General features: G+C 50.8%; 1 protein-coding gene across 3 annotated transcripts; it reads right to left on the bottom strand.

Moving 5' to 3' along the window:
• Positions 1–11,524: 11,524 nt before the first annotated feature.
• Positions 11,525–15,503, bottom strand: LOC103555111 (alpha-1,3-mannosyl-glycoprotein 4-beta-N-acetylglucosaminyltransferase-like protein MGAT4E). 3 transcript variants are annotated; one of them, XM_008526485.2, is made up of 4 exons: positions 15,136–15,503; positions 14,060–14,209; positions 13,572–13,698; positions 11,525–12,712 (listed from the first exon to the last, which is right to left on the bottom strand). In XM_008526485.2, exons 2-4 carry the CDS (start codon positions 14,183–14,185, stop codon positions 11,562–11,564), a joined length of 1,404 nt encoding a protein of 467 aa, XP_008524707.2. In that variant the 5' UTR covers positions 14,186–14,209; positions 15,136–15,503; the 3' UTR covers positions 11,525–11,561. The 3 variants fall into 3 exon arrangements, with proteins under 3 accessions (XP_008524707.2, XP_070458330.1, XP_008524706.2); XM_070602229.1 differs by having other exon boundaries at positions 14,060–14,168; positions 15,136–15,466; XM_008526484.2 differs by lacking the exon at positions 15,136–15,503 and having other exon boundaries at positions 14,060–14,310.
• Between the last annotated feature and the right edge of the window lie 527 nt (positions 15,504–16,030).

The following is a 16,030-nucleotide window of genomic DNA, read 5'->3' as shown; positions in this document are numbered from 1 at the left end:
CTGCTGGCGCCTGTTCCCAGCCAGAGCCTCCGCACCGGCCCCGTGCTCTCAGAAGCGTTTAGGTGCGTCAGATGGTGCTGTTCACCACGTCCAGGCAGCGCTGTGTCCTAATTCCCAGCCACTCAGCCACGATGAGACCCAGATATCTTCACTGAGTGAAAGGCAGATGCTGGGCTCCTGCAGAAGGGCCTCCAACAGAAAGAGTCATGTTAATTGTGAAGGCCCTGCTGTTTGAGGCTCGTTGCAGTTATCTGCTGTATAAAACAAACCACCCCAAAATTGAGCAGCTTCAAACAAGCGCCATTTATTCACTCATGATTGTGTAATTGGGCAGAGCTGGGTGGTGGCGGTTCACCCCCACTCCCCCAGTGTGGGGTTGGCTGGGGCAACCCAAGAACCCAAGGTGGCCTCACTCACACATCTGATGCCTTAGCCAAGGTGACCGGAAGACTGGGGGTGACCTGGGCCTCCCTTTCTCTCTTCTGTCTCTCATCCTCCAGGGCCTTTCCTGCCAGCAGTGTAGGCAGACTTCTCTACATAGTAGCCAGCTTCCAGAGAGTGGACATAGAAGTAGTGAGGATCCTGGGGGCCGGCCCCTTGGCCAAGTGATTAACTTTGCACCCTCCGCTTTGGCGGCCCAGAGTTTCACCGATTTGGATCATGGGCATGGGCCTAGCATCCCTCATCAGGCCACGCCAAGGCGTCATCCCACATAGCAGAGCCAGAGGGGCCTACAGCTAGAATTTACAACTATGTACTGTGGGGCTTTGGGGAAAAGAAGAAGAAAAAAAAGAAGATTGGCAACAGATATTAGCTCAGATGCCAATCTTTAAAAAGAGAAGAAAGAAAGAAAGAAGAAAGCTGTGAGGACTCTGGAGAGTCCCAAAATCATATGTGAAGCTCCACCCTCAGTTTCTCAGAATGTGACCTTCATTGGAAATACGGTCATTGCAGACGTAATCAATAAGATGAGGTCACACTGGAATTGGCTGGGCCCCTAATCCAAGGTGACTGACGTCCTTGTACAGGGAGAAATGTAGATGGACACAAGGACAGAGCCTAGGAAGATGAGCTATGCTGCCACAACTCCCAGGTGCTAGCAGGAGGCCTGGAACAGAGCCGTCCAGGGGAACAGCCCTGACAAGGCCTTCATCTCAGACTGCCAGGCCCCAGACCACGAGACAATAAATTCCTGCTGTTTTATTATTTTTTTTATTTTGTTTGTTTTTTTGAGGAAGATTAGCCCTGAGCTAACTACTGCCAGTCCTCCTCTTTTTGCTGAGGAACCCTGGCCCTGAGCTAACATCCGCGCCCATCTTCCTCTGCTTTTTATGTGGGATGCCTACCACAGCATGGCTTGCCAAGCAGTGCCATGTCCACACCCGGGATCCGAACCAGCAAACCCCGGGACGCTGAGAAGCGGAGCGTGTGAACTTAACCGCTGCGCCACCGGGCCGGCCCAGTTCCTGCTGTTTGAAGCCACCCTGTTTGCGGCCCAGCAGATTCATACAGGAGGCAATCATTGCCACCTCTCGACAGGAAGGGTGACACACGTGTATAGGCATGGGGGCACTGCTGTGGCTCTTTGTAGTCCATCTGCTACGAGGCTGCTCACAAGCGGGCAGGACAAGGGAGAGGACGCACTAGAGAAGGGAAGGCAAAACCCAGTCCCAGCCCTGACTGCCAAGGGCTGATAGGCGGCCTCAGGGAGCTGCTTCCCAGACCACGAAAGGACGGGCTTAGATAAGATGCCCTTTTCGATTGTTTTCAACTTTAAAACTCGAGCCTGGATCAGAATCCCCGCAGGGCTTTTAATGCCCTCCCTGAGTCTCTGAGTCAGCAGGTCCAGGGTGGGGACTGAGAAGGTGCATTTCTTTTTTTTTTTTTTTTTTGAGGAAGATCAGCCCTGAGCTAACTGCTGCCAATCCTCCTCTTTTTGCTGAGGAAGGCTGGCTCTGAGCTAACATCCGTGCCCATCTTCCTCCACTTTATACGTGGGACGCCTGCCACGCCTACCAAGCAGTGCCACGTCCACACCTGGGATCTGAACCAGTGAACCCCGGGCAGCCGAAGCGGAACATGCACACTTAACCGCTGGGCCACTGGGCCAGCCCCAGAAGGTGCATTTCTAACAGGTTCCCAGGAAGTGCTGAGGCCGCTGGTTGGAGAGCACACTGTGAGGGGCGCTGCCTGCACAGGAGAACCGCCCAGGCTCTCTCCTGGAGCCTCCTAGACTGGGTCTAGGCTGGAGTCCAAGCTCTGGTATTTTTTTAAAGACTCTTTAGGTGAAGCCAACTTGCAGCTGTTGAGAACCACTGCTCAAAGGGCCACAGACCTTTCAGGAAACAGTGCAATAAAACCATGTCAGGGTGTGCTTTTTAGAAAAAAGTTCCTCAATCTGACACATATGGCCCAAACAAAACATAGCTTTAAAAAAATTAAGAAAAAAAGTGTTCCCTAACTTCCTGAGGGGAGGGACTTTGACTGACCTGCAAGTCCCTCGCCTTCTCTTGAACACTGTAACTCCTTCTTGTCCGTCATCCCGGCACAGTCCCGCTGGCCGGAGAGAGCTGGGAGCTCCATCCTCAGAGGGAAGGAGAGGGGACCCCTCATGTTTCCACGTCCCTGCCTCAAACGTTAGCTGGTGCTTGCAGAGCTGAGTGACTTTAGGACACAAACCTCCCAGCTGCCTTCAATAACTCACTGAGGTTGGATCTAAACAACCTGAACCGGTGAGCACGTGCTGGGCCCCTGACTTGCACAGAGCGAGCCTGCGGTTAGGGAAGAGCTGGGGGCTCTAGAAGGAGCTCATGTGAGTCTGAATTTAACAGGGTGTGAGCAAGCCAGGGCTTAGCCCCTCTGTGCTTCAAAGACCTCAGATGTAGGGTAAAGTAGATGGCTTCTGTCGCGTTGAGCTGCACCGACTGAGGCACATGGGGTGCTTGGTGCAGCGTCAGGCGCATGGACAGTAATCTGTGGGCCTCCTGACTTCAACCGCCTTGTGGAGCGGTACCCCTGTCTTTCAGATCAGGAAACTGGTGCACGGTGCACGAGCTGACTTGTCCTAAGAGCTGGGACAGGGCACGGCTGCACCTGGACTTGAGCCTTTGATGAGCAGGTTTGCTGACAGGTGAGTAACGTGCAGAACAGCCCCAAAGGTGAAAGTAAGAAGACAGGGTCAACAGGCCACATCCTTCTGGGGTCATGACAGGGAGCAAGGAAGGGAGATGCAAGGGTCGGAACCTCAGGTTTTGGCAGGGAGGACTGAGGGGAAGTCCGCACCCTCCGGGTTCTTCTGCAGACAGAGAGCAGGTGCTGAACTGAGAGTGGGGGTGGGGGTGGGGGTGGGGAGGCTGTGACAGCCACAGACTCCAGGCTCGGGGGCGGTGGGGGTGGGGGGACGGCCAAGGGGGAGACTGGCGGTGAGGCTGCTCGGATTCCATTGCTGCTGCTTTCAACAAATAAGAAAACGCCTGCTGTATACCCGGCGAGGCCTTGGGGATAGAGTGGTGGAAAAATACCACGCAGGGCTCCTGTCTTGGGAAACACACCCTGCAGGGGGTTACAGGCCTTCAACAGTTACACAACTAACTTGCATTGTGCAAAGAGAGTGAGTAACAGGAGGCCCTGGCCTTGCAGGAGTGGTCAGGGCCGGCTTCTCTGAGGATGTTTTACTGAAGCTGGGGGCGAGGAGTTAGCCAGATGGGGGAGGTCCAGGCCAGGGAGCAGCATGGGGAAAGCCCCAGCTCAGGCCCTGGAGAGACGGCAGGAACCATGCGGCCGCGACGGTGGGGGTGAGGTGAGTGAGGTGGCTGTAGGCTGAGTTAAAAACGTTTTTAGCCAAGAGCTGTGGGGAAGCCGCTGAAGACTGCAAACTGGGTACTGTTGTGACCGAATGTGACATATTCCTGAGCCTCACACATCCCAGCTGGACTCCCACAGCAACCTCCGTGAATGGTGTCCTCATCCCACAGACCAGAACACTTGGGATCTAGACTATCCCCACCCCAGCCCTGTCCCCTTCCCCTACAAGGCTGATGCCACCAATGCCCTGTGGGCTGCAGGGGAGGCGGGGGTGCCCGTGGAAGGGCAGGGAGCCGGGTTTCCCCCATCTTGTCTCTGAGTCCTCTTGGTGACTATATTGCTCGCTGGGTGTCCAGAACTTCTAGAGGAGCCCAACCAGAAAGAAGAGAACCATGCCAAGGCCTTTTGGTGGGAAGAGGGGCCCCTCCCCACCCACCTGGCGCAGGGCTAGCTGCACGGCGGAAATGTCCTACCTGCCTGGGCCTGTCTGAGGCTCCCTGGCAAAGATGGAGGGAGCTCAGGCCCGTGGTGGGGCTGACTGTGCAGCCCTGGGGATGTGTCAGCAGGGAGCAACCCCAGACACAGCTTCAAAGGAGCAGGCCCTGGGGAGGGAGCCAAAGCCTGTGGTCCTCCCTCACTGGTGGGGTGGGAGGGAGGAGAGTCTGACCAGCTCCCGAAGCCAAGGGAGGGTGAGCCGAGGCTCTAGAGTGTCTATCGTCTGCCTTACATCTGATTGCCTTCAACCCTCGTGCCAACCCCTTGTGGCAGATGGAACCCCTGTTGTACAGATGGGGACACTGGCTCAGAGAGGTGAATCACAGTTTTAGATCTCTCAGCTAGTAAATAGAGCTGACACCAACGCCGATGGGCTTTCCATTGACCCTCACTAACCCGTAAACAGAGAGCTCACTTATTCCCACGGAGAGTCCCAAAGGCTCCACGGAGCAGGTGAGATTTGCACTGAGACCCTCCTCTCAGGTGCTCAGCTAAGGTGCTAAGGTGCTTAGGACTCAGTGGGAACTCACTAAAGGTTTGGATGAATGAAAACCTGGAAGAAAAGGGTTGCAGCTGGTCCTTGGTGCTGGCGGTGGGGGCAGAGGGGAAGGAGGCAGGGGTCTCACTGTGGACCCAACTCCCCAGGAGTGAGGGGTGACAAGGCCTCCCAGTCTCCCCTGTGGAGCCAGATCCTGTCCCCTGGCCAATGCTTGGTAGCAGGAACCCAGCAACCGAGAGACCCAAACACCATTCCCCAAAAAGAGAATCGGGGAGGACCCAAGGCAGGTGCTTTTGAGTAGGATGTGCCATGTTAGAGGGAGGAGAAGCAGACATTGAGGAAGACAGCTGACCCCAAGTGAGAGAAGCCTCAGTCGGGATGGCGGGCTTGTGCTCCCGCTTCCCCCGGCTTCCTCACCACCTCCACTGGAGCCCCACTGATTGAAGGGAGGACCCCGCCTTCCCCTGGCCAGGGAAAGTCATATCCCAGGAAGGGCTGGCACCAGTGTGGGGCGCTGAGAGGGCCTGGACAGACGGGTCCTCGGAATCTGGGTCAGGGGAGGGAGCCTCCCACGACACCCACCTTTGGCTGCACAGGTAACAGTGGCCTCAGCCAAGGTCTAGGCTGTGGCAATCCCGTAGGACTCCTGCAAACTCCAGGTAATCGATCTCATTTCTATATATTTTAATCTGTAAAACAGGGACGGCCCCTCCAGTTCTGAGGATTAAATCAGATAATGTATTCCTCTGAGCTGTTTGAACTAAAGTGACAACCAAAGCAAGGGATCATTCCGTGCTCAACACACACCCACTGAGTTTGGGCAATGCATTAGAGGCAAACGGGAACTCACGTCCAGACAGCCAACTAAGGTGCCCTGTCTGCTCCCTGGAGGGGCTGCTGAGTTGGCTCTTGCAGAAGGGGCAGGGGTTAGCCTGTAGGAAAGGAGGGGGCGCCAGGCAGGGAGGAAAATGCAGGGGGTCAGAGAGCCACAGCACGCTTGATGGGCGCTGCATGGCCTCTTCTCCTTCCTTGTGCTGTAATACTACTAGTAATTAGTACTTTCTACCAGTAATACTTTCTACTGTAATACTACTAGTAATTAGTACTTTCTACCAGTAATACTTTCTACTGTAATATGAGTGATGGCCAACACTTCCCAGTGCTTACTAAGCACCAAGCGGTGTTGTAAGTGCTCACGGTACTTTTCACCTCTTAATTCTGGAGGCAACCCTCCCCTGTTCCCCCCTTCTACCTGGTGAGAAAGCTGAGCTTAAGTAACCTCAGTCACTCGGCCCACAGACGACAGCTGAGCTTTGAACCCTGTCAGGCTGACTCTAAAGTTCATAGTTGTAACCACTCACCATAAGACCTCCTTTTTAACAACATCCTCTTAAAGCAACATTTCCTTTCCTTAAGAATGTCACCCCTCATCTTTTTCTCAAGCAAAATCCCAATTCCTTTAGCTTCTTAAGAGGGTGTCTGGCTTATGAGAGGCCAGAGCAAGGTTAGCAGGATGTGGAAAGGAGGTTTGCAAGGGAAGTATGGACAAAGGGCCCGGGCCCAGGGTGAACCGATTATCTGACCCAAGCCTCTGCATCTCACTGATCCCAAAAAGCCCAGCCCGGGAGTTGGAGGAGGCAGGGGCAGGATCTGGGCTCAGAGAAGCCTCTTGCAGAGTTCACTTCTCCCAAGGAAACTGAGACAACTTTGAAACACTGCCTTTCTTGGCTTCCCCTGCCCTAACCCTCACTTGAAACAGGGAGCAGGGCATCACTTTAGGAGACAGGATGTCCCAGAGAGGGAGGTTGTGGGGAAGGGGCCAAGAAGCCTCCGTCAGCTGCTTGTAGCCCTGCCCCCCACCTCTTGCCTCGGGTTGGAGAAGTCTGAGGAAGCATGAAACTCGTCCCCAGAGCCCAGTGACCATCTGCAGCGATTCTCCACTGACCCCGTAACGACTCACCTGCCTTCACTGTTCGGCGGCTTCAAGGTGAGACCCCACACTCCAGCACGTGGAGAGGAGGCCAATCTCGGGGCGCCGCATGCCCACTTTGTCGTGTGTGATTTTGACTTGCACTGCCCTCCTCAGCTAGGTCAGTCACCTCCAGCCAGGACCAGGCCTGAGCTCCACCCTAAATCCTAAACTTCAACAATCTCTTTCAGGCCCCTCAACCTTTGGTGCCGTACCCCAATCCAGTGACAAGTCTTTCTTTTGAATTACAGCACTCACTGTAAATCATTTGAGGGCTGATCCTAAATGGGGTGATTCTTTAAGAGGACACTAAGCCCCGAATAGAGTGGGTGAGTCAATATCAGGAAGAGGCCACTCTGAAAGTGGAGCTAATAAATTCAACAACAGATCAATTCTGTCATTTGCAGAGTAGTCCACACTGAGAGATGGTGTGTGTGACTGATAGAGACGAGGCTCTATCCAGGTGGCCAGTGCTTCTGAAGCTGAGACGATTCCCGGAGAGTGTCCAGGGAAGCTGTCACCTGAGCTAGGGTGCTGTGACCTGGGGTGAAACGGGAGACCTGGGAAAGCCTCCCAGAGCAGAGCAGAGGAGTGGCTCCAGGTGTTCTAAAACCATGCTTTTATATATTTTGAATTGGCATTTAAAAAATTGGGAGGGCTAACATAAACATTGGGATTTCCAGCTTCTCATGAAAAATCACCAGATCTAGCAACACTGGGCCCACATTCCTACAGGGTGCCAGTCCAGGAAAGCTGGGCAGCAGCTCCGCCCTCCAAGCAGGGCACGCGGACCCCCAGGCTACAGGCCTCACTACGCCCAGCATCTCCCAGACATGAGGCTGAGGCTCAGTTGCACTTACGACAACTTTGCCCTGGGTTCTTACACAAGGCCTGCTTCGCCTGTGTTACCTGAAGTCCCTGGTGGACACAAGAACAGGCACCAGGCACCTCCAGGGAGAGGAGGCCCGATGCAATGTCAGTCCCTCTGCTTGCATCTTTCACTCACGCTTTTCTGCTCAAGAACTATCTCATCTGTTTGACTGTCACCTCCTCTGTGAAGTCTTCCCTGATGGCGCCAGGCACAGTCACTCCCTCCTCTGTGCTCCCTTCACTTTGCATTTTGGCTGTCTCTCACTAGCCTTCAAGGCCAAGTCTACAGCCTCCTACCTCTTCCCCAGTGCCCAGGGCCATAGTGCTCCTTGGCCTGGAGAGGTAACTCTGCGGAGAAGTTTGAACATCAGCCTACACGACAGCTGGGTCTAGACTGGGGTGGATATCAAAATAGGAAACCACTGAGGTCGAAGCACTTTGATTGGAGAATGAGTAAGATTTGGTAACAGCACTTTAAACAAGCAGTTCCAGGTGAATCTGATGCCAGTGGTTCACAGACACTTTTTTAAAGCATTCTTTCAAGATTTTGAGTTTATGTATATAAGGTAACCATTGGCAGAGATAGACACATCTAGAAGCGGGTACTGGGTTTTGGAATAAACTAAAGAATTTGGTTTTAGACATTTGAGCTTGAGAAGACAGTAAAACAGCCAAATGGAGCGTATCCATCATCAGCTGGAGAGAAGACGCTGAGGCCTCAGAGGATGACGTCGACCTGGGTAGCACTTGAGAGTTCTCTCAGGTGAAACTATGAGAGTGATTGAAAAGTCAAAGAAAGCAGATATAGATGAATAAGAAATAAGATGAACAAGAAAAGACCTTGGAATATTCCTAACTTTAGGGATGGGTGGAGGAAATGGTGTCAGTGAAGAGACAATAACTAGTTAGAGAGGTCTGTGGAAATACAGATTAGTGTACCATTTAGGGAAGGGAAAGGAAAGTGGGAAGGGAAGGAAGGAGAAAGAAAAGGGAAGTGGGAAATATCACTCAGTGGGCGTCTGCTATGTGCCAGGCACCAAGACAGACACCATGTGGGGCCGGCCCCATGGCTGAGTGGTTAAGTTTGTGCCCTCCACTTTGGCAGCCCAGGGTTTCACCGGTTCGGATCCGGGGCACTGATCTAGCACCATTCATCAAGCCATGCTGAGGCGACATCCCACAGAGCAGAACCAGAAGGACCTACAACTAAAACATACAACTATGTACTGGGGGGCTTTGGGGAGAAGAAGAAAAATAAATAAAAGATAAAAGAAGATTGGCAACAGATGTTAGCTCAGGTGCCAATCTCAAAAAGAAAAAAAAATATCACAAGACAGACACCACGTACATTATCATCTTGTTTAGTTCTAACTTGGTTTCCCCATCTTGACCCCACAGTCTAGTCTGCAGTGGTACCTAGAGCATCTTTCCAAAGCACAGCAAGGCCATTTCACTCTCCTGCTCAAACTGTTCCATGATTCCCTATTGCCATCAGCATAGTCTAAACCCTTTAATTTGCTTCTATAGCTTTTTTTTAATAACTGCTTTATTGAGATAAAATTCACTCTTTTTAAAGTATACTATCCAATAGTTTTTATATTCACAGAGTTGTGCAACCATTACTACAATCAATTTTAGGACATTTTTATCACCCCCAAAAGAAACCCCAAACCCATTAGTAGCCATTCTCCATTCTTTTTTACCCCAGCCCCTGGATACTAATCTACTTCTGTTTCTATGAATTTGCTAATTCTGGACATTTCATATAAATGGAATCATAATATGTGGCCTTTTGTGTCTGATTTCTTTCATGTAGCATAATGTTTTCAAGTTTTTTGCATATTGTAGCGTGTATCAGTACTCCATTTCTTTTTATGGCCAAATAATATTTCTCTGTATGGACACACCACATTTTGCTTATCCATTCATCAGTTTATGGGCATGTGGATTGTTTCCACTTTTTTTTTTTTTTCAAAGATTTTATTTTTTCCTTTTTCTCCCCAAAGCCCCCCAGTACATAGTTGTATATTTCTCGCTGTGGGTTCTTCTAGTTGTGTTATGTGGGACGCTGCCTCAGCATGGTCTGACGAGCAGTGCCATGTCCGCGCCCAGGATTCGAACCAACGAAACACTGGGCCGCCTGCAGCGGAGCGCGCGAACTTAACCACTCGGCCACGGGGCCAGCCCCATGATTGTTTCCACTTTTTGATTATCATAACACTGCTGTGAACAAGTGTGTGTAGATGTATGATTTCATTTTCTTTTTTTTTTTTTAAGATTTTATTTTTCCTTTTTCTCCCCAAAGCCCCCCAGTACATAGCTGTGTATTTTCAGTTGTGGGTCCTTCTAGTTGTGGCATGTGGGATGCCGCCTCAGCATGGCTTGATGAGCGGTGCCATGTCCGTGCCCAAGATCCGAACTGGTGAAACTCTGGGCCGCCACAGTGGAGCGTGCGAACTTAACCACTTGGCCACCACGCTGACCCCTATGGTCCTTCTTCAGCTTGTCCTTTCTTAGTCCTGTGGCTTCAGCTTCTGTCCCACTCTACTCCAGCTTGCCCTCTCTCTCCAGTCTCACTAAATGATTTGTGTTTTCCCACATGAGCCGTGTTCTTTCTCACCTCTGGCTCACTTCTCTGCAGGCTGTTTCTTTTTCTGGAAAGTCTCCCTGCCCTTCTTCCCACGACAGCTGGCTATCTTCTCCAACTATCTGGCAGGTCAGGGCTTAGAGGTCACATCTTCCAAAAGCCTTTCCTGAGCCCACAAGAATGTTTTAGGAACAGCAGCTTTTTGTTCCCAAAAGAACCTATACTTAACCCCAACAGGGGCTTTTTTTGTGCCTGGCACATAGTAGGTATCACTAAATATCCGATGAATGGAGGAATCCCGAGTCAAGGAAGAAGTCTGTTCCAAGAAGGAAGACTAATTAGTATTGTGTACTGCTGCAGAGAGTTAAGAATGAGATCTGAGAAAAATGCCACTGGGGGCCGGCCCCGTGGCCGAGTGGTTAAGTTCTCATGTTTGGCTTCAGTGGCCCAAGGTTTCACTCGTTCCGATCCTGGGTGTGGACATGGCACAGCTCATCAGGCCACGCTGAGGCTGTGTCCCACATAGCAGAGCCAGAAAGACCTACAGCTAGAATATACAACTATGTACTGGGGGGCTTTGGAGAGAAGAAGGAAAAAAAAAAAAAAGATTGGCAACAGATGTTAGCTCAGGTGCCAATCTAAAAAAAAAGAAAAAGAAAACCACTGGGTTTTGACTGTTTTTGTCATTACCAGTAGGGAGGAGTTTCAGTAGCATTGTAGATGCAGAAGCCAGGGAGGGAGTTAAGGAGTGAATTGCTGACGAGAAAATGAAGCTTTAGTTTCCAACTGTTTGTGCCCAAGCCTGTCTGTGAGGTGGAGGGAACTGGACTGGCACCACGAGACAGCTTGAAAGGGTGGAGTGATGGGGTTAATTTTAGGGCTATCAGTCCCTCTGCTACCTTCCTGAACTTCAGAGTTCAACTTCTAATGAGAGTCCCTTTCTTGGATTCTTATGATGTCAATTCTAGGGACTCCCCATGATTTCCCCATTCACCCTCCCGTTACGACATTATACCTCTGACTATGTGTGAACATGTAAGTGTACGTATGCACACACACACCCTATATTTGTGCTGATCTCGGTGCCCCAGGAACTTAAAGATTCTGAGACTGAACAAGGCCTTTCCCCAAATTGGCTAAGCAATATCTGCCCCAGAAAAGGATATAAGAGTCACTCGTTTGGCTAGAAAAAGGAAGGAATAGGTCTGCTAACATCAGGTGGCACCAAAAGAACCATAGTCTTCTCTCTCTCCCCCTTGTTTCCTTGTGTCTCCACCATGTCACATGGGATAGAATGAAATGGCTTCAAGATTTTAATTTTTCAGACCCTTACTGATTTACCTCCAACTTTCAGTTGCTTCTGCCTCTTTGGCATTTTCCTCCCAGAGGTGAATGTGCCTGATAATGAGACCACCAAGCTGATTAGCTTTCACCACCACCCTTACACAGCTCACGTTGTACCTCAGACTTCTCAGAAATACCTCCTGATCCATCTGCCCTTCCAAGAGATGGCCCAGCACAGCAAAGCTGGTACAGTACTGAGGCATCCCCTCGGGGTCGTAGCCCAGTTCCACTTGCCCCTTCTCCAGGGCATACTTTCCATCCACAATGGTCCCTGTCAGGACTTGCACTCTGTTCAGGTTCACTGGATGGTTCAAAATGACGGTGAGGTGGTTCCCTGCACTGACATTGTGGGTCCAGAAGAAGGACTCGTCCAGAGTGTAGGCCTCCCAGGGGAAATGAACATCAAACACCTTCATGTCAGTGAAAATGGCTCCAGGTGGGTTGTCAGGACCATACGGGTTCTTCTTCCGAACTGGGGTGGCTTTCTGGCTGTCATTATAGGTGAAGTAGGAGATCCTGTAGTAGAAGAGGAAAGGTCTGCAGAGGATGGGGTTCTTCTGGGCCAGGAGGGTACGAAAATGAGGGATAAGCCTGTTGAGGGGCTTTTCCTTGTAGAAGAGGAGAAGGAAATGGGACAGGACAGGGAGGTCCCTGCTGTGGAAGAGTTTGCCAAGGAAGCCCATATTGGAGAACTCCAGCATCACCCACGGGTCAGACCTCATGGCGTTCACCTTCCAATGAATGTGGGTGACAAAGTTGGGGGCACAAAAGGCATTGTCCTCCAGTAACAGGAAGTAATCAGAGAGCTTTGTGGCAAAGCTCATGAGGAAGGCGTGATCTATATTCTGCTTGGAGTAGAATTCCGCTTGAGTGGCCTTGTCCCTGACATCATCCACAGTGGGGTAGATGTCAGATGGAGCGTGGATCAGCAACAACTGTCCTGCCAAGATCTGTGGGCTGAAGAGGCTTGAAATATGGACAGTGGTTTCTCTGAGCCAGGTGAGGTCAGAATCTGCCAGGTGGACCAGCACTGTGAGACGCTTCTGCTCAATCTTAGAGGTAGCACGGAACAGGGAGAGCAGTGTGTACGAGAGGCTGTTTTGGTCCGGTCGTGGCACTGAGGAGACGCCCACCATCAGCCATGCTGAGGAGAGGGAAGAGAGGGACACTGGTCAGCGTGCGCCGGTGGTGAGGGCCATCACAGGGTTAGGGGTTGGGATGCTCTTTGGGACGTTCTCTCTTCCTGTTTCCCGTCTGTCCCCTCTTTCGGCAGAGGGGATGCTTAGATCCTTGCTACTCAAAGTAAGGTCCTTGGTCCAGCAACATCAGCTTCATATTAGAAACGCAGAATCTGGGCCCCTACCTCAAATGTAGTTAAAGAGAATCTGCATTTTAACAACATCACCAGGTGCCTTGAGTGCACATTAAAGTTTGAGAAGTACTAAGCTAGGTGATGCTGAGTCCCTTGGGTCCCTCTGAGTCTTCAAGCCAGAATTTTGTGGCACGTGGTTTAAGTGCTCAGTAAGTGCTAGCTATTATTATAGTTATTATAATTCTTCTTGTTTTTATGCAGTTCCTCTTCTCAAAGCTCTCCTTTGAAGAAGATATATTAGCAAAAGCACTTCTCTTAGAAGTCAGGAGCCCAAGGTTCTTGTCCCAGTTCTGACACTGACTGTGTGACCTTGAGCAAGTCCCTTTACCCCTGCGCTTAGTTCCTGATCCATAAAACCGAGGAATTTGGACCACACGACTCTAAGTCTCCTTCTAATCCAAATGCTCTCTAATCCCATGATTCCACTCTCCTACAACAGCTCACTCTATCTTTTCCTCCTCTTCGTCATTCCTGATATATAGACGTCTTGGAGGGGAAAGAATTGTCTGCCGGATTCCAGTTCTCTGGGCAGGGTCCTGCCTCTCCTCCCCGTCTTCTTCCCTTCCTAGCTACACTTCTCTTGATGGCCCTGCTTCCCCTGGGGTGCCCCATTCCCCTCACTGGAACTCACTCTTTCGTCTCTGCTGGATTTTTTTCATGTATTTGGAGGTGAGATTCTGCCACTCTTCTAGTGGTCTCAGGTCCTCCCTTCTGCTATAACTGTCCTCCTGGGACACTGACAAAGGCACATCATATACCTGCTTTCACAAAAAGAACAGAGTTTAGCCCCTAGTGGCATCCCATAAGCTTTTCCAGGAAAAGAGGTGGAGTGGATCATTCTCCCTAGAGGAAGCCTGGCATGTCCTCAGGATGTCTGACCACTGGCCAGAGTACCCAGAGCTCAAGCAGTATTCGCTCTCTTCCTTACCTTAACAAACATGGTGGCGGGGGGTGGGAGAATGCTGCTTCTCTATGGACCAGTGGGTCCAGGTCCATACCACAACTCCCTTTGGAGCTTCGTGCTTTCATGTGAAAAGGTACAGGCCCTTTTGAGAATCTGCCTGTCCACCCATCCCTACCCTGCATCCTCAGTCCCAGGCCGAGAACAAAGGTGGCTACCTGGCCTTGGATTGTCATCACATTTTGGTCATCTTCAATTTCCGTGGGGACTTTCAAAGTGATGAAGAGCCACAGGAATCCGATGCCCACTGAGGTCAGGAAGCAGCGCCTGATGGAACACCGCATGCTGTCTGCGACGGGGTAGGGTTCCTACAGCAACAGGTCCACAGGTGCGGCTGGGGACTCTCCAGCTCGTCCATGCCTGGAACTTCCCCTTTGTCCCTGGAAGTCTTCCCCTCACAACCCCCATATTCTGTCCTTGCTCATCATCACTAACTTATTTCCCAAGGCTGCCTTTTTATCTGGGCTGGGAACCTGGCGGAATATAGCCTCACCCGTGCTGAGGAAGGCAGGTCACCTGGCCTGTGACCTTTGCTGCCTTCCCTTTATCGCTTTGTCTGGAGATTCAACTTTCCCCAAGTTTTCCCTTCTCAAAATGACAAGGGTCAGCTGAGGCTCCCATGACACGGCCCGTTTATCTCAGAAAACACATGGTCCCCATTCACCCCTGCTTTTTAAACAAAAGCCAAACTATTAAAATAGTTGAAGTGTGGCTAAGTGCTAAGCAATTTGGTGCCTTTCTTACTTTTTTATAAAGGATATCCTTCATTTATTCCAATCTTTAATCTTATTCACAGACCCTGACTAGAACATCATTCTGTTAACTTAGTGCAAAAAACATCCTTTCGTGAGTACTGGGCTATTGGAATTCCGGCTGGCTCAGCCTCAAACGCCCTCGTGTGCCGCTTTCTTCCTGTGTCTTTTCTCCAGTGAGGGTGTGTTTCTCTGATTGTTTCTAAATGATCAGAGGAAAGGCATCAATATGTCTGGTCACCCACTCCTGCTTCTCTCCCTGCGTGTTCAGTACACAAAGGAAAGTGTCGTCAGTCATTTCTGTGCTCCTGAGACTACGGTACTCTCTAATCTCCCCATTTTCATGGGTCCCTGTCGGTTTAGTATTTTGGCGGAGGTCAACATGCTTCTCTCCCTTCACCATTTAGCATTTTGATGGGAGTTATAAAAATAATGCTTGTATACGGTAGTAAAGCTTCACAGATGGATGGAACTTTCCTTACCTGGTTTCCTTAAGCCAGGACTCTTAGTCAGATAGGTGATCCAGCTACAAACCACTTTATATAAAAGAAATAGGCTTCTTTTCTTTAGAACAGAAACACATGGATACACATACTGAATAAAAAGTCTTTACGATTACTCCACAGGCACAGCTCTGTCCCCTCTGCACCTCCAGTGGGTGTCATCTACCAGTCACGTTGGGAGCACTTCCCTCGTTCAGCCCTCTGAGATCCACAGGCTTCCGGAAGAGGCAGAAGAGAGAGAAGGAATGAGAGGAGCTGGGGTGCCAGGGACCAGTGGCTCCAGGCACCATGAACAGAGAGAGTGAGGCCCAGCAGAGCAGTTCTCCTCCCTTGAGCTAAGCTCCCTCTGTGATGTTACTCTTGTGTCCTCCCACCTCCTCCGCATCATCAGAGGTACGCGTGGACAGGACTCACAGGTGGGCGATGCATGCTTAGTAATTGGTAGCCATTAATTATTATGCATCCTGAAGACCAGCATTGGTATCTTTAACAGAGAAAAGAGAACATCCCCTCCTCCACTTCTTTGCATCTCACCACCATCCTCCTGCCCCCGGGGGGGGGGGGGGGTGTGGGGTGTGGGGGAGGATTGTGCACTGGCTCCCACTCCCCCTCATCCTCTTCCTCCCTGCAATTGCCCTCTCTCCTCTGCACCATCCGCTTCTCCCCCTTTACTGGACCCTTCCTGGCACTATGAGAAGGAGCTCTGCTATCTTCCCGTGACGGGTAGAAGCGAAATCTTTCCCAGAATTCATGTTCTCTCCAAATTTTTCCCATTCCTCTGCAGCCCTACACAGAAAAACTCCTTGAAAGAGTTGTCTTTATGAATTAGCGCCAACTCATTTCTCATTACTCTAGCGTGTATTGTATTTTCTTC

This window comes from Equus przewalskii, chromosome 31 (assembly GCF_037783145.1).
Source record: "Equus przewalskii isolate Varuska chromosome 31, EquPr2, whole genome shotgun sequence".
Taxonomy (NCBI): domain Eukaryota; kingdom Metazoa; phylum Chordata; class Mammalia; order Perissodactyla; family Equidae; genus Equus; species Equus przewalskii.
This window is presented reverse-complemented; position numbering and strand designations above follow the sequence as displayed.